We start from the raw sequence: 23,290 nt of genomic DNA, 5'->3' as shown, positions 1-23,290 counted from the left end.
CAATTTAATAATTTGATGCTCAATTTGACATTTTATTAGAAAGATGTTAATGTACTGAAAAATTGTAAATAAATTTATTGCGAAAAATATTACCTCGGCTGGGAGTCGAAACCGGATCTCTTGTATTTCATACGAGCGTCCTAAACTTTTAGACTACCGAGGCAGTTTATTTACAGTTTTTCAGCATATTATTAACATCTTTCTAAGATACCAGATTGAATATCAAATTATTAAAAATTGCTTGTCAATTTAATTTAATTTGTCATATTATCACAGTATTTTAAAAAATTGAAAATATTATTAAAATAGTTTAATTAAAGAAAAACATTTTTTACACTTTTTCATACAAAAATGTAAAACTCTAAAACAAAAATGTTTAAAGGAAAAATGTGTTTCAATATCTTAAAGTTGACATTTCAAATTACAAAAGAATAGTTCAAGCGTCGACTGTCCAAAAATTTAATCTAAAAATGTTTTTTTTTATGTGAATAGCTATAAATTGCTATAAATTGAAGATATAGTGCATTTATATTTTAAACAATGCATTTTGTTATTGCTATTGTGTTAAAAAAAATTATAATTTATTAGGAAAATATTCTTTATAACATATAGATAACAATATATAATATTACAAGCAACATTTAACACAAGGGTGCCAAAAACCATCGTATTTATTAAGAGTTAATATGTTGTAGGATTAAATTTTTTAATAATTCGCGAAATCTTCCCGCGATACAAACAAGAATTAGTTGAAAATAAAGAAAAAATAAAATTTTTTCTATTACAAAAATGTACACTCTATACATATAATGGATCATTTGTGATCCAGAGATGAACTTCAAAGTTATTCTAGTTAAAGGATACTCATGAATTGAGGCCGGCAACGTACAAAACTTGTTCTCTAGATGCCAAATTTTTTTTAGGAACAGAAAAGAGACCGATATTTGATCAAGTGCTCTTAGTATTTTAAACAAAAGAGATACGTGAACGATCTAAAAGTGTAGATTAAGAGTTAATGTGCTATATTATTTATTATATCAAACTATTATTACAGCTCATTTCTATTTTGTCTCTTCTTCTTTATGACTATTAAAAAGTATAACAAAGCTATTTAAATAAAATAAGACATACAAATTAACTTATGGACAAAGAAATTAATTTGCAACCTATGTGTTTACTTCATAAGGATACTTAAATCTTGTTGTACATTAATAATTGCACGAAATAAAATGTGAATACATTAGGATGTATCCAAACATATTATTGAGCCGTAAGCATTTCGGTTAACTTTCATTGTTTTTTGTCGAGCCGCGTAACAAATGTTTACCGAAATGCTCGCGATTCGATGTTTGGCTTGCGTTTCAGCTCGATAATATGGACGCACTCTAAACACGTGGTGTGCAATACCTGTATATTTCAATACACGTGCAACCATATATTGAGATACATGGATATACATGTCCTTCAAATCATGTATTTTAGATACACATGAAAAAGAGATCACTATTTTATTTATTTTAAATCACAATCCTGGCCTAAACACACAAACTGAACAATAAATACAAGAGAAACTTACACGGACGTGAGTTGCGGGATGATGTTAACGCAGGCAGCGAGCTTGTTTTCGACTAGACCTCTTTGTGAAAAGAAAAAGAGAAACGCGTTAAAGGAACACTTCTCATCGAGGCGTAACAATAATTTTCATCATTTCCTAGTGTTACTCTTACCGTGCTAATCTTTTCGCAACTGCGTCGTCTGGCACGGTAACGTACGCCACAGAATGCACGCCGGCGAGACTCGACATGTTTTGGTAAATCTGGGAACGGATACTCCGTGCTATGCAAAGCAGCATCAACAAAGTCACGAGAGTGGCTCGCGTCATTTACCAGTTGTTTACTACAGAAAGCCGGCAAGACTTTATTACTAGGCTGATTCCAACCTCGATCAAACGCTGATCAATATACATATGTAGAGACCACGTGGGTAAAGCGAGGTAAGTCAGTGTTGCCATAGTGGTAGAAATTGAAACTTTTATACATATCTTGCAGAATACAATTCGTCCTTATTATTGCTCTCTACATATTCTATTGGAAATTGGAATTCATATCTCAATTATAATGCTTTATATATCAATTTGACTTTTACATTTCCAGGACTAATAATATATACTAAAATTTCAGCCAATTTCACCGAGGGCCAAAATCCTATGATTTTGTGCGGGGGGTCCTTTATTTACATTGTACAGTGTAAACTACAAGATTTCACTATTAGCGTATCTCGTACATTAAATCACCGACGAGATACTATTAAAGACTAACATCCTTACTCCCTCCGGGAGTTCGCGTCCTTGTGAATATTGAAATAATTCAGAGTAAAAAACTGAAAATATTGTACTAATTTTATGATTTATTAGTTCAGTAGATATATTTATGCATTTAGAACTCAATAATAATCGATTTTTCTATAAAATTGTGATTTCAGTGTTATTGTCAAAGTTTGATTATCAACAAAGATGATAACTGCAGAGAAAAAATTGTAATTTTTCTGCAATATATAAGATATTATAGCTTTACAAGTATGTATATTTATTTATGGAACATTTATGTAATAAAAAATCATGAATTTATTAATGTACGAGCCAAATATTTATCTTAATAATAGCAAATTTATATCAATTGTTGATAATGTCAGCGCTCTTCAATTACCCTTGGGGTAGTCTTTTTATATCGCCGAAAATTTGCTCAGGATTGACGGTCTTTAATAATACCTCGTCGGTGATTAAATTCAATTTTAGTAAAATTATTAAACATATTACTGCGACTGCTTTGACGCCGCCATGTAAAGGCACCTTAATATCGATACCGTGGCTGCGTTTATGCATGATGCGCATGATCAGAAAGGTCTCTCTTTGGCATGGTGCATCATTTATCCTTGTTTAATATTCGGTGAATAACAAGGATAAATATTGTATCACGTGTGAAACCACGTGAAAGAAAAAACAGCCCGCGTTTTGTCAATAGTTTGAAGTCGGGAGGCTTTTGTTACATACATATGCGTAACATTTGACTGTTTGACCTTCGTTGGAAGATGTTGAAAAGTAGGCTGGCATAATTAGATATAACTAAAAGAAGAAATGCGCATATGAAATATCTTGTGATTCTCCATGAGTCGTGTATAATTTTTTTAGAATATATTCCGTTACGCTCCGTGTGATGAGTCGAGAGATTGCATGAACGGTAAGTACGATTTTTTGATAATCTTGTAAAAGATACTTTGGCATCTATAGTCAAATAATAGCAAAATTTGTGCATTAATTCTAATTTTAAAAAGAACATAAATATAATTAAAGTAAATATGTTTTCTTATAAAATTTTTTTTTCTTGTAAAATATTTTGTCTTATTAATGGATGTGGTTTATTTTTATTTAATGTTTATTTTTTTTTTATTTGATGAAAAAGGCATTGTATTGACTGAATCCCTTCATTTGAGACTTACTTAGAAATATTGAAAGTTGCACATCAACCAGGCAAGGCGTTATGAATGTGTTTTAGACAAATATTTGATAGTATTGGAATACTATAATAAAATGTGTAAATGTCTTTTTCTTTAAGACTCCATTACTTAGTTGATGTTTAGAAGCTTCCAACTTGTTCTACGAATTACAGCATATGTTTTTGATCTTGTTTAACTTTTGATATTACTTTCAATAATTGTATGTATTTATCTTAAATTAAACTTTCAAGTTTGACTATTATGTATTGAATAAACGGATGTATTTGTATACATTTTTAATATTTGATAACTCAAAAATAATTTAAGAAACATAGACTGTTTTAACTCAAACAAATTAAACTTACTACATATATAGTAATAAAATATGAATTGTGTATGAATCTCAAGAAATATTGTTAAATATCTAGTAATGGTGTGATGGGTATGATATGCCTCTATGCTGTGTTCCCAATACATTTAATATATGTTTAATGTAACACTGTTATTGCAGATGTGTGATAATACGGTTACCGTTGCTTTACGTATCCGTCCATTAGTAGACAATGAGCTTGAAAAAGGTTGTCAAACATGTTTAGATGTTACACTTGGAGAACCGCAAGTCCGTATACGCAATACTGACAAAGCGTTCACATACAATTATGTGTTTCCTCCTCACATTGGACAGGAAGATTTTTATAATACAGCGATTAAACAACTCGTAGATAATATCTTTCAAGGTAAATATTTCATATTTTTTCAAGTCTTTATATTTTTTAGATAGAATGTTGCGTCTGCGTTACATTAAAGATATTTTGTAGGCTATAATGTTACAATATTAGCATATGGACAGACTGGAAGTGGTAAAACCCATTCTATGGGTACCAATTATACAGGTGTGGGAGAAAAGGGTATTATACCAAGAGCTATATATGATATATTTGAGGTAATTAAATCCAAGGAAGATTGGAGTTTCAAAGTAGCAGTCTCATTCATGGAATTGTATCAAGAACAATTGTATGATCTTTTATCTGATAAGCAGAAAAGCCAATCCATTGTAGATATTAGAGAAGATAATAAAAACATAAGAATTGTCGGTATAACTGAGAAACCAGTTGAAGATGCTCAAGAAACGTTAAAATGTCTGGCCCAAGGTTCCTTGGGTCGCGTAACAGGTGCAACCGCAATGAATGCACATAGCAGTCGTAGTCATGCTATATTTACATTATGTATACATCAGCAAAAGAAAGATGATCCGTGAGTAATTGTTGCTTTCTAATTCCTACTACTGTTTTTTATTCTATCATTCTAGCTTACGACAAAACGTATGAAGATGGAAATAATTCGACTTTTCAAACAGGAATACAGCGACAGTGGCGAAATTTCATTTAGTTGATTTAGCGGGTTCCGAACGTAGTAAAAAAACTCAAGCAACTGGGGAACGATTTAAAGAAGGTGTGAATATAAACAAGGGATTATTGGCTTTAGGCAATGTTATTTCACAACTCGGTGATGGTGCCTCTGGAACATATATCGGATACAGAGACAGTAAACTTACAAGATTGTTGCAAGATTCCTTGGGTGGTAATTCCATGACTCTTATGGTTGCCTGTGTCAGTCCTGCTGGTTGGTATTCGCACACTCTTATTCTCTTCTGCGCCCTCATTTGTCCAACTAGCTATGCCTACTACTGTGTATTCTAACAAATTTCAACATCTATTAAATTATGAAAACTCTATTTGCAGATTATAACTTGGATGAAACTCTTAGTACATTGAGATATGCGGATCGCGCACGCAAGATAAAGAATAAGCCAATTGTGAACCAAGATCCGAAAGTAGCAGAGATCAATCGGTTGAACAAATTAGTTCAAGAACTGCGGCTGGCTCTTGCGAATCAGGAATTTGGCATAACATGTCCGAAGGAACACGAGGCACTCGAGGAGAGATATAGTGTATTACAACAAAAGTTTAGAGATATGACGGAAAAGTTGAATTCGAATTTAGGAGAAATCGTAGTTATGCACGAACGAGCGGAGATGGCCGAACAGGCTCGGGAAAAAATCAGATTTACTATATCGTTATTACTTGATGAATTTAAGCAAGTTTTACAAGATTTCGATTCTTGTCCCGAAATCGACGATGAAAAGCGAAATAAATTAAAAGCGATATATGAAAAGATGTTAGGTGAGTTTTTCTGTGTGTGAACATTGCATTAATTATTTTTTTATAAACTACAAACTTGATGTTATTTTATGCGCATAGATATCCAAAATAATGAGAAGAAAACATCCGAAGAACTTATAAATCATAAAATATCCAACTCCAAACATTGTGTCATGCATACGGAAGAAGATATAGAATGTGTACGTACAGAGAAATTGAACGACATCGAGGATAATTTGGATTACTTTGATAGAAAGGAAGAGGAACACACACTACGGCAAGCGGAGCGAAATAACGAAGTCCAAACTATTAATAAGGAATTGGCACTCAAAGAAAGCCTTGTGTCGGAACTGTTGAAAAATGTAACGCAAGTAACCGCTGAAAGTCGTAAGAATGTCATAGAGATGGAACAAGAAATCAAACGACTACATGCGGAAAAAGAGGAGAATTTACAAGCGGTTCATTCTCACAATGTCAGTTCTAAGTAAGTTATTTTAGAGAGCGCTTTTGCCGCCTAGCTTCTCTATTTATCTTTTTAGTAAGTTTAGTTTTTACAAATACAAAGATTGTTTATGTCTCTTCTTAGTACATTCCCTGAGTTTGGTTTTTTGACCCTATTTGAGGGGTCACAATACCATGCGTATCAATTATTAGTTTTTTAGCCTTTTCGGAGAGCAGAGGCTCGCTTACTTTTGGTAGAAATTTGCATTCTTACTCTTTAGTGTTTGTCAATACTCGAAGGGACCTACAATTTAACGCCGAATCCGAACGGCGAACGCGAAAAATCGTGTATGCGGGGCGCAGGTAGGATTGAACCTGGATCCACAGATCAATCAATCGCACCGAGTGGCGAACCACTCGGCGCCCCTATTTATGCCTCGATTCCACGTAAATTGTGAATCGAAAATCGTGGTATATATGAAAGGGATCGAACTCAAGATCTGCCGATTAAGAGTCGACTACTCTCGCATTGAGCCATGCATTACTACGTATCATTGATACATTTTGTGGTTTTAAAACTTGTACCCTCGATTCTGTAACTGTTAGTAACGACACAGTATCAGCTTTTTTTTTATTATAAAGTCTTAATATTGGTTTTTTTTATTTTATATATATATATTGTATATATAATGTCTGTTATGTAATGATAATGTAATATACAGGTCTGTTAAGTAAGGTCGAAATTGCATTGGGGGTGTAGAATGGGTCAAGGAGAACGTAATTTCCGCAATAGTTAACAAGATATTAATTATTAAAAATGGCCGAATATTGGTCTTCTATAATTTTTTTCTCAAATATATTATCAATTTTACAAAAAAACTTATAAGAGATAAAAATTGTTTATTTTCTTCTCATAGGACTCTAAGAATTTTTTCAGAATTTTTTATCAACTTTTTAGTACTGCATTTTCTTATTTTTATTATCATGAGAAAATACGGTATTAAAAAATTCTGAAAAAATTCTCAGAACTTTATGAGAAGAAAATAAATAATTTTTGTCTCTTGCTGTTTTTTTGTAAAGTTGGTAATACTTGAGTAAAAAATTATTAAAGACCAATATTCGGCGATTTTTAGTTACTGATATCTTGTTAACTATTGCGAACATTGCAAAATGGTAGAGGACTTTTCGACTTAATTTGATCTGCTCTACCTGCGCACGAAATATTTGATGGTTATTCTGAGACATCCTGTAACGATAATGTAACAATATTGCCGTGAAGAGTTATAAAGAATATGGGTACTAATCGATAAGTGTACTATTAAGTCTTTCGCCTTTTGTTCTAAGCTTTAAATTGTGACGCGACTTTTTTCTAGATTTTTTCTAAGAAATCTTTTACTTTAAGGCGTAAACTTTAAGTAAGCTAATCAGATCTCAACTGTAAAGTTTACAGCTTAGGATTAATTAACGTCTCATAGCTTAAAGCTTAAAAAAAGACTTATTACACCTATTGTAGACAGAGTCTAATACTTTATAATGCTTTTTGTGCACAGATTGGCTGAGACGCGTCGTAAAAGAGTGCAAGAACTGGAAAAAAAGATAGCGGAATTGACACGTAGATGCATGGAACAGAATAAGATAATCAAAGCGAAAGAGAAACAGGATCAAAGAATTAAAACTCTCTCCAGTGAGATACAATCGTTAAAAGAAACTCGAGTCAAGCTTATCAGACAGATGCGCAACGATGCAAATAATTTTACAAAGTGGAAACAATCCAAGGAAAAGGAAATTATTAAATTAAGAACGCAAGATCGTAAACGTACTTACGAAATGCTTCGCATGAAAATACAACATAATAAACAGGAGAATGTTTTTAAAAGGAAAATGGAGGAAGCTTTTGCAATTAACAAAAGATTAAAGGTACGTTTCTTTGCCAATAATAGGTGCGTTCAGTTTTCATTGTAAGCATTATTTCATTCTTATTGTCTATTAAATGTTAAACAAGGACAAATAATGCTTACAAGCGCTGTAGATTCCGCAAAATGGACCGTATCTATGATCTATTCTGTCTAATAATAGGCTTATTACATGTTGACATTTCATAACGGCATTTCTACTACGCGAGCTATTAAGCTGAGTGATTTATTTATGGCAGGGTGCTTTGGAGATGCAGAAAAAGGCGATGCAACGACAAGAAAAGAAGGTCAATAGCGAAGAAGAGATAAAAACTTGGATCGCGCAAGAAATGGAAGTATTAATGGCCATCGTAGAAGCAGATTATTCTCTTGAAAAACTAATGCAAGATAGAGCTTCATTGGTATATCAATTGGAGCAACTTAAAAAAAATAATGATCCGGATGAAAAGGAGCTTGCAACTGTTACTGAATTCATAGAATTGCGTAACATACAAATTGCAGATCTGCAACAAAAGCTTCTTGAGTCAGATCAGGGTAAGATCTCTGTTAAGTTGATTTGGGTAATTTTACTGAGCGGGGAGCATTGAGAGTCACTTTACTAGCAAGTGCGGTAATCCGTCAATAAGTTTCTTTTTCTTTAGAAACTAAAACAAATACTCGATGGAATATGATACGTACAATAATAGACGCAAAGGTAGCACTTAAAACAGCATTTAATATAGTTACACAAGACAGGAAGCAACTATGTTACAAATATAACGAATTGAAAGTAAGTATATATCATAGAGAAATATTGCATGTTATACGTATGATGTATATTTATATGTATATATTATCCATATTATGTGGATATACATAATATGCCGCCAAGTCAATTATACAAAGATAATTGACATTTTAGGAAAAGTACCAGAATCTAGAAGCACGACTAGAAGAGTATGAAAAACAGGAGAGAGTAAATAAAATATCTTGTTCGCAAGATTTATCTGATACTAGCGATACTGAAAAATCTTTGACAAAATCTGTAAAAAGACAGGTATAATTGATTTTATGAAACGTTTATAAAAAAAAGTAAATATGCTCTGTGTGCTTACTCAGAAAAAAGAATGAAATTATTATTATTATGCGTTTTAGGTTTCGACAGAGAATTTAGATGGAAATAAAAAATTATCGCCCAAGAAAAGAAAGACGGAAAGTAAAATAAAAAAAGAAATATTCGACGAGAATGCTTACTTATCGTACGATGACAGTTTAGTAATAGAAGACGATGTCGATAAAGATCCAGATTGGAAGAATACGCCGCTTTATAATCGCATACAAAAATTACAGGTAAATTTATATTACAGAAACTGTCTTAATTACGACAAATGTCATATATATCTTATCGATACTTATTTGTTTCTGTGCCATTTTTGTCATCCAGTTTTTGTTACTAATAACGGGAATCTCGCAAAGTGTTAAATTCTGATTTTAATGAAACTTTGTACACACAGATTACATAAAAAGATGAATTAAATCAGTTGCGGCGGAAAAAAAAAGATTTTAAGGGATAGAATTATCTTCTTATAGGGTAACGTGGGTTTTAGCTTTTTTCATAATATCTCTGACTGTTCCAGAGATCAAAAAATATTTTCTAAACAATGATTTTTGTAATAATTTTAATTATCTCTATTTACACTCACGTTAATAATTGTTTTTAAAAAAATAATTAAATATAACAAATAAGGGATGATTTCACTTTTAGGGACTCTGCGCAATCAAAGAAACAGAGAATAAGAATTTCAATCATTCGAAAACTATGCATTGTGGAATACATAGTTTCTGACAGGTTGAAATTCTTATAGCATATTAGATTTACTAAGCCCGAGTTAATGGTCTGTTTCGGTTTAGCTCCAAAAGAAGAGCTAAATTGTGCAAGAAATGCAGCTAAAAAAAAACAAAATGTCGGCTCGAAGTCAATAAGTAAATCGAATACGCTATTAATTCCTGTTCCTGTTCTTATTTCTTGATTATGCGCTAGTCCTTTAAAACTGTTTTTCCGCAACTGATATTTTCTAAATTCATCTTTTTATATAGCCAATATGTATATAAAGTTTCATCAAAATTAGAATTTAACACTTCACGAGGGTCTCTTGTTGTATGTACAAAAAAGTGCAAAACATACAAAAACTACATAGTCTGTATAATTGCGTGAAATTATATAGACGTGAAATTTCAATAATTGTTTTCTTTATTTAGAATAAATCGAAATTCTCAGTTCAACAATTGACCTTTAACAAGATAGAACCTAATAATGAGATAAAATGTACTTGTAAAACAAAATGTGCTACGCGGATATGTACGTGTCATAAGAATAACGTTACCTGCAACAACTGTGACTGTGATTCGGAACAATGTCAGAATAGAAACAAAGAGAATGTAAGTGTCACATTATATTATATTTAGATACATATCATATTTATGTGTCTAGATATTATATTAATTAGTATATATATATATAGTATATGTATACACTATCAATTTTTATTCGCATTTTTCTTTCCAGTTGCGTACTACGCTGTTTTCAGACGTTGCAATGTCAGATGAAGCGAGATGTGATTAGAAAAGAAGATGAATAATTTTTTTCCAATTGCCTGAAAAGTACATTTATTTCATAGTATTATACTCATATTGTATATATTCTAATTTCTATCACAAATATTTATTTCACTTTTTATATTTTGACATAAACATGATAATTTTTTAATTGGCCAATTAGCGATACATGTGATGTGTGCAATCGGAGTCTTCCCCATTTGTTTACATTTTATGTTTTGTACAATAATATCGATTACTTATATAAGTCGTAATATTATGTATTATTAATGTCTAATTACCAATTTTATAATCGAATTTATCATATAAATCGAGCTATCAGAGAAAATTGACCAATCATAGTCAAGGGCCCGGACATTTTGCCTTTTTTTTCATCAAAATGATTATAAAAATTACAAAAATATATATTTCGACTTGATCGCAGTACGGGCTATATATGTGCTGAAGATGTGTGCATATGCCCGACTCGATTGGTCAACTGATTTTCGAGATATCATGGGAGCCTATTTGAAAAATATGGTTTCGAGAAAAACGCGTTTAAAGTTTTTTATACTGATTATATAGAGATAATTTTACTTACGATCAGCTAAAATCTTCTTTTTTTCCATGTTCTGTCGCCGCAAATCGTTAAATGTGTTGCAACATTTCCAGCTTCTTCATTTTTCTTCTCATCACCAAATTCGTTTGAAATAGGAAAGTCGATATCTTTCGAACCTCGCAGTTTTTTTATGAAAACGAGCCGAAGATCGCTCCCTATTAGATGCTATAACTTTGTTAATTTTGCAAATCGAGCTTATTCTTTTTATAAACATATTTTCTATATTTGCAAAATATGTAAAAAAAAATTTGATTTTTTTTACCTGCCAGATTATATAGAATATCCCCTTAAGCCATAAAAAAATGGACGAATAATAGTCAATTATTCTTCTCACATTCAACTGTAATTGATCAATTTCTTAAGGCTTAAGGCTTAAAACATCTATTATAGATCCAGATTTGCTGCTGAGTCACTATTCTCACTTTACTCACTATTTTGAAAAAGGCTCATTTTTGCTCACTTTTTCAGTAAAAACTCGCTATTCTCATTTTTTTCCCGATACAATTGTATTATTCTGTGTTTGCTATAATTTCTGTCTAATAAGTTATATATTTTTTTAAATTTTTGCTGCGTGTTTCCATTTCTTTTTTGTGAGTAGATTTGAATAATTTGAATCTCCTGCCATTATATAGTGGCGATTCTTTTACTTTATTATTGATTATTTAAGGATGGTTTTCATTATAATTTACAGTTATTCCAATCCACATAAATTAAATCAATTTATTGAGTCATAAAAAGTGTTGTCATGTTATCATATGTACTTGTTCCATGTAAGATAATAGCTTTATCAGTATGAAAAATTTATTAGAAAGTGTGATATTATTTGTTAAAATGCATAAAACTTATTGCAATATTATACCGAAAATAGGTTGGAGAAAAAGTTCTGTAAAATTTTGTTAGTTTAAATGATATGTAGAATATATTTGTTGCGAAATTTTCGATTACTTGACGTGAAAGCTTAAAGCTTTTTTTAAAAGTTCGTTTTTAAAAAAATATTCCTACGACTTTTTGTTACCAAGTTACACGCGGATTAAATAAAAGAGCATTCTGATTTTGATTGCTCATAATTCCATTAAAAATTATCGTACCGTAATTAATAAAACAGATTCTAAAAGCTGAAACTTAGCTCTATCGAATAATATCATGCTAATTTTTTTAAATGTAAAATATATAGATAGAAATTTGAGTTATAAAAATATGATATTATATTATCGTTATGATCATTGCGCAATGATTATAAGAACGGTAATACTACAGTTTTAGCTCAAATTTATACAGGGTGTCTGATAATTGTTCTGACAGAGTTTGTGGATATAAGTAGAAAGGACTAAATTGAGACGGAAAGTCCTCCATCATTTTGCAATTTTCGCAATAGTTAACAAAATATTAATTGCTAAAAATTGCCGAAAATTAGTTTTCAATAATTTTTTACTCAAATACTATCAACTCTTTACAGAAAAACTACAAGAGATGAAAATTATTAATTTTCTTCTCTATGAATTTTTTCAGAATTTTTTATCAATTTACTTTTATCAATTTACTTTTTAATACTGCATTCTCTCATTTTTAACAACATGAGAAGGTACGGTATTAAAAAATTCTAAAAAAATTCTTAGAGCTCTATGAGAAGAAAATAAACAATTTTCGTCTCTTGCAGTTTAGTCCGCTCTACATGTCCACGAATTCTCTCAAAACAATTATCAGACACCCTGTATATTCTTTTTTTTTTTTAATGGCAATTATAGTACTCAATAGAGCAACGTATCAGCTTTAAGAATCTATTTTTTTTTTTTTTTTTATTTAATTGTAGTACAAAATGATTTTTAATGGAGTTATGAGCAATCAGTCAGAATGCTTGATTTTTTTTCAGTATGGCATGTTTCTTATCCGTTGTACATTACAGAGAAACGTAAGTGCAAGGCGCAAAACGAACGGATCTTCATGCGCGCACACTGTTACGTATTACGCATGTATGTACATTTACACACACGGTATCATTCATTGCGGTGGCATAGATAACCTTGAAAAGGCCACCCTCGGAGCGTTACTACTTTAGCCGAATCCGCCAAAAAAGATTTACTTAGTCTCCAGCGGCGACGATTGGAGCTGATCTCGATGAAGCGTTGAGGCTTGAGGCAAAGTGCGATCCTTCTACGGCACGATACACACTCTGTTCTAAAAGTTCGAAAAGAAAGAGAGGAAATAAGAGTCGAGAGTGTGATGCGTCGTTGATTGTCGTCGCCAACGTTAAATAAAATGTCAACGTAAGATAGAATTGCCAAGGCTGGTGCCGTGTGTTGTTGGCGCGTTCGCGCGGCGGTATTGCAGGTTATATCCCGGTCACCGTGACTCCTCCGGGAGGTGCGGAGTGAAGATGCCGTTCGCGAGGGATTGAACGCCGTTCGTTGTTGAAACGGTACAGTCGGCGGGCAGCATGGTGCAGCGTCCGGTCACGTCTCGACGCAACGTCAGGATATTGCTCATCGGCGAGCGCGGCGTCGGCAAGACCTCCTTGATATTGTCCCTCGTGAGTGAGGAATACGCGGAGGAGGTTCCAAGTAAGGCCGAGGAGATCACGATACCGGCGGATGTCACCCCGGAGCAAGTGCCGACGCATATAGTCGATTACTCGGGTATCCTCGAGCATTCCTGTATTTCTCTCTTTTTAATTCTGTGTATCGCAGTGCTATACTGCTTCGTAATGTTCAAGATATTAAGACATCTTAACATGATTAGAAACTTAGACAATACGAAGGTTAGCTCTAAGGTTAGCTCTTATTTCAAAACTGCCTTAAGTAATTGTCTTAAGATAATAATATTATACTATAATCTCTGTGGTTTATACGTTTTAAAAAAGTTATACTTAAGGTGATTTTAGATATAAGGATTGACTATGAAATCCTAAAATCAGGATATAAAACAGTCTTTAATACATCTGTCTTGATTTTGGATTTTGTGCTGTCTAGATAATTTGTTAGAGAATTTGTTACATCAATTGTATCTCCTCCTGTCTTATATTAAAGCAAAAATTTGACGTTGTTTGTAGCCGTGGAGCAAACAGAGGATCAACTAGCAGAGGAGATTCAAAAGGCACATGTGATATGCGTAGTTTACTCCGTGGACGACGAGGACACTCTGGACAGAGCTGCCAGCTATTGGCTACCATTAATCAGAAGATGCTCGTCCGACAACCGGTGTCCAGTTGTGCTTGTAGGCAACAAGATTGATCTCGTGGATTATTCCACCATAGAGGTTTGCAGTCTCTTACAGAGATTTCAGTTAGCATCCTCATTTAGCACATATGTGTTAATGACTTCCACTTTTGCAATTCCAGGCTGTATATCCTATTATGAAAGAGTTCACAGAGATTGAAAGTTGCATAGAGGTAAGATACTGTTTTGCTGATAAATGAGAAAAATGGAAGAATATAAAAGAATGTTATATAAAAGAATATAAAAGTTATATAAAATAACGTTATATAAAATAATGTGATGTATCTCTTTCCAGTGTTCGGCAAAAACACTTCAGAATGTCTCGGAAACATTTTATTATGCACAAAAGGCAGTTCTGCATCCGACTACACCTTTATATAATTATGACACACAGGAGGTGAGATATTTATCTTATATTCCTTTAATTTAATATCTAAATTTTTTTTAAATTTAATCTCTTATTATTTCAGCTCACAGAAGAATGTAAAACTGCCCTACAGCGAATTTTTAAAGTAAGCGTTTCATATAAATATACAAAAAAAAAATCATAATTTTTATGATATAAATTATATTGTTTTTTTTCCCAATGCAGATATGTGATGTAGATAACGACGGACTTTTAAACGATATGGAGTTAAATGCATTTCAGCAGTGGTGCTTCAACACGCCATTACAACCACAAGTACTGGAGGATGTAAAAGCTGTGCTATCAAAAAACATCTGCGACGGTATATGTAATGGGTGTGTCACGATGAAAGGTGAGATATATTTTAGTTATTTCATATTAAATCTAAGCAAATTTACATAAATCATTCATTAATTGCAATTACATAGGTTTTATGTACTTACAATGTTTATTCATACAACGCGGAAGAAACGAAACGACTTGGGCTGTATTAAGGAAATTCGGATATAACAATGAGCTGCAAATGTCAAAAGAATATATTCACCCTTCGTACGTACAAAGATCACAGAGCTACTTAGAGTTCTTCCGATAAATGTCACTGAATAATTCCGGTTTTCAGATTGAAAATTCCATCTGGCTGCAGCACGGAATTATCGCACAAGGGACAGGAGTTTTTAACATTACTGTTTATGCAGCACGATCGCGATCGCGACGGAGCTCTCTCACCCTTGGAAATGGAGTCATTGTTTTCGCGATGTCTTTTCCCACCATGGGGTGATGAATATAAATACACCGTAGCTACGAACGAAAAGGTAGCGGTTCGCATCATCGTTACTTCTGACACTGATCGATTCTTTTTTATGAAAGTAGAAGAAGAAGCCAATGTGCTGATCGGCACGACGGTTTCAATAAAAATAAACTGTTAGATTTGAAACTTGATATAGAATAAATCGACAAAGAATATTAAACGATAAGAAACCGATATGTCGGTTTTAGAAATGGAAAAATATTAGACAACAATATGTATACATGTACATACTCGTATATTTGAAAGCACCTTAATTTGGCATAATGTGTGCGTAATATTTCACAGGGATGGATTACGTTCCAAGGGTACATGTGTCAATGGACATTGCTGACACTAACAAACGTTCGCAAAACCTTGGAATACATGGCATATCTGGGATACAACATGTATCACAACGAGTGTCAAACAAGCTCCATTGTCGTGACTCGTGAGAAAAAGGTAGATCTGGCAAAGAAGCAGTCCAGCAGAAATGTTTATACTTGTCATGTCATAGGACCGAAAAGTAGCGGGAAAACTACGTTATGTAGAACTCTTATCGACCCTAAACTCGAGGTAAATCACTGATTACTTTTCAGGAACTTCGACCAAAAAAACTGTCGCGATTAAATTTCTTTATGCGAAATTGTAGAAACTGAATGACAAGGAGGTACCATCGACCGCTCACGTTACTGTGAATACATTACATGTGTATGGGCAGGAGAAAACCATAGTATTGAAGGATATAAACGTGATGAATGTTCAGGATGCTTTAACGCCAGCGGAAATACAGTGCGATGCGGCTGCTCTTGTTTACGACGCCAGTAATCCAAAGTCATTCGAGTATATAGCGCGCATTTACATCGTGAGCATCGAGTCTTCTTGCATCTGCAACGATTGAAATATATTCACGATGATAAACAATGTATATGTCTTTGCAGAAATATTTCGCCGATAGTAAGATTCCCGTTCTGATAGTAGCGAATAAAAGTGACCTTTCTGAGGTAAAGCAGAGCTATCTGTTGCAACCGGCTGCCTTTTGCAGCAAGTACAAACTGATGCCTCCGCAGCCGTACAGCATCTCACGAACGATCCGACGTGAAATCTTCGTCAAATTAGCTACAATGGCAGCCTTCCCGTAAGTTTACCTATTGCACTTTAAGAACGGTATTAATGAAACTTTGTCGAATGGATCTCGGGCTGCCTCGATTCACATACAGTAGATATTTTCCTTTGCAGCTGACATATCTGAAAGTATAGATTACGCGTCGAGATTTTTAAAGCTTCTTCGCTTTTTTTTTCGTACGATATTTTCCAATGATTACTTTCAGAAAACAGTGTTTTACGCCGCACCTTCTCGTTCTTTTCTTGTAATTTAATTTAAGAAATAGTAGTGTAATATTAAAAAAGAAAAGAAAAAAAAGGAGATAATTCGGTATTAACAATAAGATATTTCGTGTTTAGCCGCTTTCAAGGAGCGTGGGTATTATTTTACCGAGACAGGTTGGTTCGAATTTCAATTTCACACTGTAAAAATCTAGAAGCTTGAACAAATCGTGAAAACTGCATTCAATTAATCGTCATATATTCCTCTCGATGCATGTGCTTACGGAGTTAACTTCGGATGCTTTCCAATTGCTTAAGACGTCTTGACATAAACATAGCGAATTAATTTACATATTTTCAGTATTAAATAATTTAACGTTTTGTCACGATAACTTCATGTACTGATTAGTAGCTCTCAGGCTGAATACAGATGTAGTGTTATGACGATGATTAAGACATTGGTGCAATTGAGTATAGATCGATTTTTATATTTTTTTGTATTAATAAATAATTTAATTTTTTTAAGATCATAAGTTTATCGTGACAACAAAGAATATGTAATTGAAAGGATTAAATTATTTATTAATACTGAAAATATGTGAATTAATTTGCTACGTTTTGTAAAGACATGTTAAGTAATTAGAAAGCATCTTCCATCTTCTCATGTTAAATGTGTCGGGCAATTTGCTCATATTAAAAAAATGTCATCGCACGGATCAAACGTTACAATATAATTGGCTCTTTTCAGTCATATGAGGCGTACAATCCACATGTTGCTTGTCGAATCCTTACCCTCTCCATGGTGGAGTTTCACAAGGTTTTATTTCACATTATTGCTTGTGTTTCTTCCTTGCGTCGTCCACATGTTTTAAGTCATAACTTAATAGCGTATACACCGCTTTTTTGGTTTCGTTCTTGCATGAGCATGTAACATGTAATGAATCTCTTACGAATTTTCTGTCAATTCAAACTGCTTTTCTACACATACTCTGAAACACATACTCGACACAAACTAAAAATAACATATCTATGTTGCAATTTTCCATTCAACAATGTAACCGTATTACATCATGCATATTAATTTATATTGTTAAGTGCGAAATTATAACATTAAGATGTTATTTTTAGTTAATGTCGACTGGATAGATACTCTAACAGGAAAAATTTTCCTTTCAATTTAATATCACTTGTATGATAAAACTGCATTGTCAATTTTGATCCGAATTTTATCAGTATTTATGTCTGTGTTGCTCGCTACATGTATCACTGAATATAATCACGATGTTTTGAGAGTACGACAGTATGGTTTTATCATGCTAGAATAGTCAACGTTTCTTGCGCGACTGAACGACAGTGAATCTTGTGCTTCGACATTTCAGGCATATAAATCAATTCGGCCTAATGCAAGGGGACTCCTTGGTCTGGTGGAAAGCAGGATTGGGAATCGCGATCGCCACGATCGCCGGCTACGTGATGATGCGCGTATTGAACACAGAAAAAAGATAGTCTATCATATTCGTGCTATTTGTGCGTGTTTAACTGCCTCTTCTCGTCGAATAAAAAAAGAGCCGTATTATAGATAACCGCGATATATAGGAGGAATATATAAATATATAAATATATATATATATTCATAAATCACACACTAATTTTCGAAATATACAATAGCTAAGTATTAGAGAAAACTATATGATAAAGTGCAAATATTTGAGGTGCGCTTATTTGGTTCTGGTCAGAATATCGAAGTTTTTATTTGTCGAATCCTCATCCCAGTATGGGATCCATCTTACAAGAGCTATTTTCTTCTGTAATAAGTTATTTGTTTAATGTATTGTAATATAAAGTGGGAAAAAATGTGAGGCATTGTCTATACTGTCTATTTCTTGTTCATTTCACACAATCTACTATTTTAGTGAATTTTAAGGTGTGCGAATATATTCTAAATTCTCGAAAAATGATGCGATTAGGTATTTATAATTTTCTCATTAATAACTAAATTAAAGTGTAACTTTATTCAAGTTTTAATTTATTGCTATATTGTAACATACATATGTTCGTGTATAATTCAGGAATTAAAGGCAACTGCCAACTACAGAATTTAAAGAAGCAAATTTATTACTATCTTATGGATTGATCCAGGACTATTTTATTCTACAATGTGTAACAACAGTAAAAATAAACAGAAATTTCGTTAACAGTCTACAGATCATAGAGCATGTACTTCAATTTCGCCTAGACATTTCTAGATTCGCCGCATTTCAATTTACATGATATCTGAAAACAGAAAATACATGAAACAATTAGACAGCAATCTCTTTACACATGTCTATCTGACTACAAAAGCCTGATAATCTTCAATGTGTTCTTTCCTTTCTGTTTCTTGTTTTTTTTTCTCTTTGCAATCGTTTTATCACGGTTCTTGTTTCTTCTGAAATTCGCCAAATTTTATCTCAGGCAGGAAACGAAGAAACAGGATATAAAGGAGATAAAAAGGCAAGAGTAATACAAAGCAAGAAACATGAAGCAAAAAGTACATTGTAAATGCTTTCTAGCAAAACACAGAATGCTTTCCATTAGTGACACAAGTCAATAAAAAAATTATTTTTTTTTTTTTTACATTCAGTGAGTATCGAAAAATAGAATGATACTTGTGCTGCGTTCATAATTGCATTTCTTGTTTAATTTTGAAACAAGGATGAAATGATGTTTAGTACGAACATCAAGTGGAATCCCAAATGGAAAACATCCACATTGACAAACAGTGTAACATTTTTGTCTAACATTGGCAAACAACAAGGATGTTAATAATTAACTATACTATACCGTATTACTTGTGTCTATTGCTAGAAAGTGTCTAAAGATAAGAAGGCAAGATTTACTAACTGTTTGCTAGCTTGCATTGACGGAGCGCTTCATTGAATCCCTCGCAGAGGCTCAAGTCATGATTCTGAGCGCATTCCAGGAACTGCTTGACCTCCCAGGAACAGGCACCAGCGGCTGATGCCGCAGGAGTGTTTTGGGCAGCAGCTTGTGGTACTTCTGCGGCAGCAGGAGTAGCAGCCTCGCTGCCTCCACTGAAGAGCCCTGTCATGGCATGACCGAGGGTATGTCCCACGGCAGATCCGATGGCGACACCACCAGCAGTGGCAGCCATTTGGCCCATGAGGGACGGCTGCTGAGGCTGGGCCACCATTGGTGACGTTGGCGAGGCATGGGCTGGCACTCGGGACGGGGCTGGCGCGGCCACGGGTGAACTCTGTCTCACACTGAAACGAAGACTACTTTTCAGAGGATTCGTTTAATACCGCATTCGGGAGGAAAACAGCGACATTTAAGGTTTCTGCGTCAGAGACGCACGTGAACCTTGCCATAGTGACGTAACAGGGAGCGCCAATGAATAACGACGTTCCCGTCACAATGAACTTATTATCTTGCCATTAAAGATACGTTAATTACTCACGTTCTCGGAGGAGGAGCGGCAGCACGTCCACGTCGTGGCATCTTTCTCAAATTTCTTTGGATCGCGTTACAAAAATACGAGGAAGACTCGTGAAGTGACTTGAAATTACGTTAACAGCAATCACACCTCACCCCTGACTCGGCTGATCACGATAGACTGACTAAATACCAGATAGACGTTGCGCAGTCTTTCGCGATTCAGCAGTCAGTTTGTGCAATCGAAATAGAGTCCCTAGAAGTAAGAGCCTGGTAAAAGGTATTCCTCTATTTTTGCGAGCTATCGCTTTTCATCAAGTTGATGACTGCTCCAGCAGAAAGAGCAGCTTTGCAATTGTTATAAAATTCTTTAGGCTCGATTGCACCGATTATACAAATTGACAGTTGTGTAAACGCACATGTGTATAAGCATATATACGTACGCCATGTTTGATCAAATTGTCCGGATTTTTACTTTAGGGACTCTAGATAGCCGAAGTAGCGGAAAGCGACACTCGTGACTCGAAGCTGTTTCTCGAAATTTCCGTTGATTTCTGCCTCTCATGATAACGACGTGTCTCTCTAAGAATATATGCACTATAAATAAATTGATCCCCGAGATTTTCCGTATTTCCACAAGCGATCGTAGCCACGTAAAAATTGGCTAAGATATACATTGATAGTTTCATATTAATCGTTTCTAATATTCTTCCTACGATTCACATACGTTTGTTATGTGCAATTAAACTTTTTTCCCCAGCATATACATAAATACGTGCCTCTTTCTCTTTTTCTCTAATGTTTAATGGCAAATGTTATTTAAGGCTACGTTTCAAAACTTCCTCTCCGAGGAAGATTTTACTTGTATATGCTATAGTATGCGTCACGTGTACTATATATTTCGAGAAAAATTTTCCTCAGAGAGGAAGTTTTGGAACGTAGCCTAAGATATTATCTCGAGATTGTTACTTCATTATTAGAATGGAGTAAAATTGATATAAATTGGTAGAGGATCGAATAACGTGAAGCAAACAACAATCGATAATGTAAAGTTTTTGTTGTTCGCACGTTTCAAGAAATAACAATTGTTGAATTGTACGATTATATTCCCTCCCCTTTTTTTTTAACTTTCCCCCCTCTCGTTTTCAGGTTTGTTGATTCGGCGATAACAGCTGATCGTGGAACGTAGGGTAGAGTGACGTAGGGGCTCACAAAATATTGAAATAAATTCCACACACTTCGCTGCAATATACATTCCTACGTATGCGTATGTACATGTAAAGTAGAATTTGTTAATAGAAAATCGCGCTGATATTGAAAGCAAAAATAAAATGCTGAAGCCGAAGGCGCTCACGCAGGTTCTCAGTCAGGCGAATACCGGGGGCGTGGAAAATACTTTGTGAGTAAGAATTTTGCAGCGATCAGCATCAATAAGAGTGCCGTGTAAGCTGATTTCTTTTCGGTATAAATTCGCTTGCAGTATTCCCGGTTTCATTCTAAAAACATGTCATTCGTACAAGAGTAACTTTGCACTAAGTGGAAATATGTACCTTTCTTTTTTCTTTTGTTAATTATTCTTGTGCACGAAATTTTAGAAAATCGATGTCTCAGCCCATCCACAGCACAGAATTTACAGCAATATCGCTGCAACTTTTGTGCAATTTTTGTGCTGTAAGAGAGTAATATTAATAATAACGCTGTAAAGATATATGGAAAATTCTACAATCCTACATCTGCGTTATACCAGAATGTTTTCATGTTTTAAAGTACCATTACATAGATATTGATTACACATTTATATATACATTTCAGGTTGCTCAACAGAGATGGTGGATTATTAGCATACAGTGGTTACGGGGATAAGGACGCTAGGGTTACAGCTGCTATTACGAGTAACATTTGGACAGCTTACGAGAAGAATGGGCGAAATGCCTTCAAAGAAGACGAACTGCAGTTCGTTCTCATGGATTGCATGGTAGTAACGGATTAGAGTTTTCTTAACTGTTTTATAGAAGCCAAAAAATTATACTCTTTCTGAATTTTATAGGAAGGAAAAGTCGTTATCACGGAGGTAGCCAATTTACTCTTGTGTTTGTATGCAAAGGAGAACGTAGGATTTGGATTACTGCGCGAGAAAGCACAGGCATTGGCCAAGTATCTCGATCAACCCTTAAAAACAATAGCAAATATGCCTTGAATGACTATATCACAATCGATTCACTTTCAAGAGTCTGCAGTCGTGCTCGAGAGATTACGAATTTAACTTATAATATTTATGGTTTATAATGGAATTTGTAAGTTGTAACTGTATGTGTATAAATATATTTTTTATTAATCCGAAGTATCAGCTTGCGTGCATTTCCATTTTTTAATACGTGCATTTGTACACAATTGTAAATGCTATATGAATATAGAGACAAATACAATAATATATAAGTGTATATAGATAAATGAAAGTAAGGGCAAAAGCCACTCTTTAATGTATATAATAAATCTTTTATTTCATATAAGTTACAATTAATACAAACAATTTGCGTTTAATTTTTTATTTCACTTTACAAATCACACTATAATCATAAGGACTACTTAACGTAAGCTCACCTATCGGAAATATAATGTCAACAGTTGCCGCATGTGTGAATCACTATTATTCAATGCATAAAGTTGTTACCAATTTATAATGTCGGAACATAGACTTATAAGACTGGATTGGCGAAAAATCAAATGAACAGCGTTAAACATCTACGTTCTTCTTCGTCATTTACTGCGAATTGCACTACTAGGGATAAGAGTTATTGCATAGAAAGTTCTAAAGTTCTATATCTTTATCATACCGGAATATTTATACTTTTAACTATCGTTAAATAAATGATTTTGATTACGTTTCGCGTTACACATCCATGTACATACAAGGACGCGATGGATG

General features: G+C 33.7%; 6 protein-coding genes across 7 annotated transcripts in view; 4 read left to right on the top strand and 2 right to left on the bottom strand.

The window, feature by feature from the left end:
- LOC108747533 (protein CutA homolog) overlaps positions 1–1,981 on the bottom strand; it is a 3,731-nt gene extending 1,750 nt beyond the window's left edge. Inside the window, exons 1-2 of the mRNA XM_018485094.1 lie at positions 1,728–1,981; positions 1,577–1,636 (exon numbers count right to left, since the gene is read on the bottom strand). Of these exons, the coding sequence (XP_018340596.1) occupies positions 1,577–1,636; positions 1,728–1,882 (215 nt within the window). The 5' untranslated portion in view covers positions 1,883–1,981. The remainder of the gene's footprint in view (positions 1–1,576; positions 1,637–1,727) is intronic.
- A 1,949-nt stretch (positions 1,982–3,930) lies between these two features.
- On the top strand, positions 3,931–4,772 carry LOC108747313 (chromosome-associated kinesin KIF4). The gene is made up of 3 exons (XM_018484702.1): positions 3,931–3,954; positions 4,004–4,229; positions 4,311–4,772. The coding sequence occupies exons 1-3, from the start codon at positions 3,931–3,933 to the stop codon at positions 4,748–4,750; spliced, it is 690 nt and encodes a 229-aa protein (XP_018340204.1). The 3' UTR covers positions 4,751–4,772.
- A 2,681-nt stretch (positions 4,773–7,453) lies between these two features.
- Positions 7,454–10,610, top strand: LOC108747312 (chromosome-associated kinesin KIF4A-like). The gene is made up of 7 exons (XM_018484701.1): positions 7,454–7,510; positions 7,646–8,012; positions 8,248–8,542; positions 8,650–8,777; positions 8,910–9,044; positions 10,247–10,426; positions 10,554–10,610. Exons 2-7 carry the CDS (start codon positions 7,716–7,718, stop codon positions 10,608–10,610), a joined length of 1,092 nt encoding a protein of 363 aa, XP_018340203.1. The 5' UTR covers positions 7,454–7,510; positions 7,646–7,715.
- A 2,493-nt stretch (positions 10,611–13,103) lies between these two features.
- Positions 13,104–18,944, top strand: LOC108747514 (mitochondrial Rho GTPase). 2 transcript variants are annotated; one of them, XM_018485063.1, is made up of 13 exons: positions 13,104–13,834; positions 14,248–14,453; positions 14,536–14,586; positions 14,709–14,810; positions 14,884–14,925; positions 15,006–15,171; positions 15,248–15,368; positions 15,439–15,631; positions 15,913–16,179; positions 16,256–16,468; positions 16,545–16,741; positions 17,068–17,106; positions 18,309–18,944. In XM_018485063.1, the coding sequence occupies exons 1-13, from the start codon at positions 13,636–13,638 to the stop codon at positions 18,433–18,435; spliced, it is 1,923 nt and encodes a 640-aa protein (XP_018340565.1). In that variant the 5' UTR covers positions 13,104–13,635; the 3' UTR covers positions 18,436–18,944. The 2 variants fall into 2 exon arrangements, with proteins under 2 accessions (XP_018340565.1, XP_018340566.1); XM_018485064.1 differs by lacking the exon at positions 17,068–17,106.
- A 75-nt stretch (positions 18,945–19,019) lies between these two features.
- LOC108747516 (coiled-coil-helix-coiled-coil-helix domain-containing protein 2) lies at positions 19,020–20,648 on the bottom strand. The gene is made up of 3 exons (XM_018485065.1): positions 20,390–20,648; positions 19,813–20,195; positions 19,020–19,203 (listed from the first exon to the last, which is right to left on the bottom strand). The coding sequence occupies exons 1-3, from the start codon at positions 20,428–20,430 to the stop codon at positions 19,193–19,195; spliced, it is 435 nt and encodes a 144-aa protein (XP_018340567.1). The 5' UTR covers positions 20,431–20,648; the 3' UTR covers positions 19,020–19,192.
- A 766-nt stretch (positions 20,649–21,414) lies between these two features.
- Positions 21,415–22,771, top strand: LOC108747376 (ragulator complex protein LAMTOR2). The gene is made up of 3 exons (XM_018484800.1): positions 21,415–21,763; positions 22,177–22,339; positions 22,412–22,771. The coding sequence occupies exons 1-3, from the start codon at positions 21,696–21,698 to the stop codon at positions 22,559–22,561; spliced, it is 381 nt and encodes a 126-aa protein (XP_018340302.1). The 5' UTR covers positions 21,415–21,695; the 3' UTR covers positions 22,562–22,771.
- The last annotated feature ends 519 nt before the right edge of the window (positions 22,772–23,290 follow it).

This window comes from Trachymyrmex septentrionalis, unplaced genomic scaffold (genome assembly GCF_001594115.1).
Source record: "Trachymyrmex septentrionalis isolate Tsep2-gDNA-1 unplaced genomic scaffold, Tsep1.0 scaffold2, whole genome shotgun sequence".
Classification (NCBI taxonomy): domain Eukaryota; kingdom Metazoa; phylum Arthropoda; class Insecta; order Hymenoptera; family Formicidae; genus Trachymyrmex; species Trachymyrmex septentrionalis.
The sequence above is the reverse complement of the archived record's forward strand: the minus strand, read 5'-3'. Positions and strand labels throughout refer to the sequence as shown.

What these genes read in the sequence shown, in the direction of transcription:
- LOC108747516 (XM_018485065.1), bottom strand. Translation starts at nt 20,430, where the DNA reads ATGCCACGACGTGGACGTGCTGCCGCTCCTCCTCCGAGAAC. An exon ending in GCCGCTCCTCCTCCGAGAAC is followed by an intron (nt 20,196 to 20,389) that starts GTGAGTAATTAA and finishes TCTTCGTTTCAG; the next exon opens with TGTGAGACAGAGTTCACCCG.
- LOC108747514 (XM_018485063.1), top strand. Translation starts at nt 13,636, where the DNA reads ATGGTGCAGCGTCCGGTCACGTCTCGACGCAACGTCAGGATATTGCTC. An exon ending in GCTACAATGGCAGCCTTCCC is followed by an intron (nt 16,742 to 17,067) that starts GTAAGTTTACCT and finishes TTTCGTGTTTAG; the next exon opens with CCGCTTTCAAGGAGCGTGGG. An exon ending in GTATTATTTTACCGAGACAG is followed by an intron (nt 17,107 to 18,308) that starts GTTGGTTCGAAT and finishes TCGACATTTCAG; the next exon opens with GCATATAAATCAATTCGGCC.
- LOC108747313 (XM_018484702.1), top strand. Translation starts at nt 3,931, where the DNA reads ATGGGTATGATATGCCTCTATGCT. An exon ending in GTATGATATGCCTCTATGCT is followed by an intron (nt 3,955 to 4,003) that starts GTGTTCCCAATA and finishes CTGTTATTGCAG; the next exon opens with ATGTGTGATAATACGGTTAC. An exon ending in CGTAGATAATATCTTTCAAG is followed by an intron (nt 4,230 to 4,310) that starts GTAAATATTTCA and finishes GATATTTTGTAG; the next exon opens with GCTATAATGTTACAATATTA.
- LOC108747312 (XM_018484701.1), top strand. Translation starts at nt 7,716, where the DNA reads ATGGAACAGAATAAGATAATCAAAGCGAAAGAGAAACAGGATCAAAGA. An exon ending in GCTTCTTGAGTCAGATCAGG is followed by an intron (nt 8,543 to 8,649) that starts GTAAGATCTCTG and finishes CTTTTTCTTTAG; the next exon opens with AAACTAAAACAAATACTCGA. An exon ending in CAAAATCTGTAAAAAGACAG is followed by an intron (nt 9,045 to 10,246) that starts GTATAATTGATT and finishes TTCTTTATTTAG; the next exon opens with AATAAATCGAAATTCTCAGT.
- LOC108747376 (XM_018484800.1), top strand. Translation starts at nt 21,696, where the DNA reads ATGCTGAAGCCGAAGGCGCTCACGCAGGTTCTCAGTCAGGCGAATACC. An exon ending in GGGGGCGTGGAAAATACTTT is followed by an intron (nt 21,764 to 22,176) that starts GTGAGTAAGAAT and finishes TATACATTTCAG; the next exon opens with GTTGCTCAACAGAGATGGTG. An exon ending in TCGTTCTCATGGATTGCATG is followed by an intron (nt 22,340 to 22,411) that starts GTAGTAACGGAT and finishes TGAATTTTATAG; the next exon opens with GAAGGAAAAGTCGTTATCAC.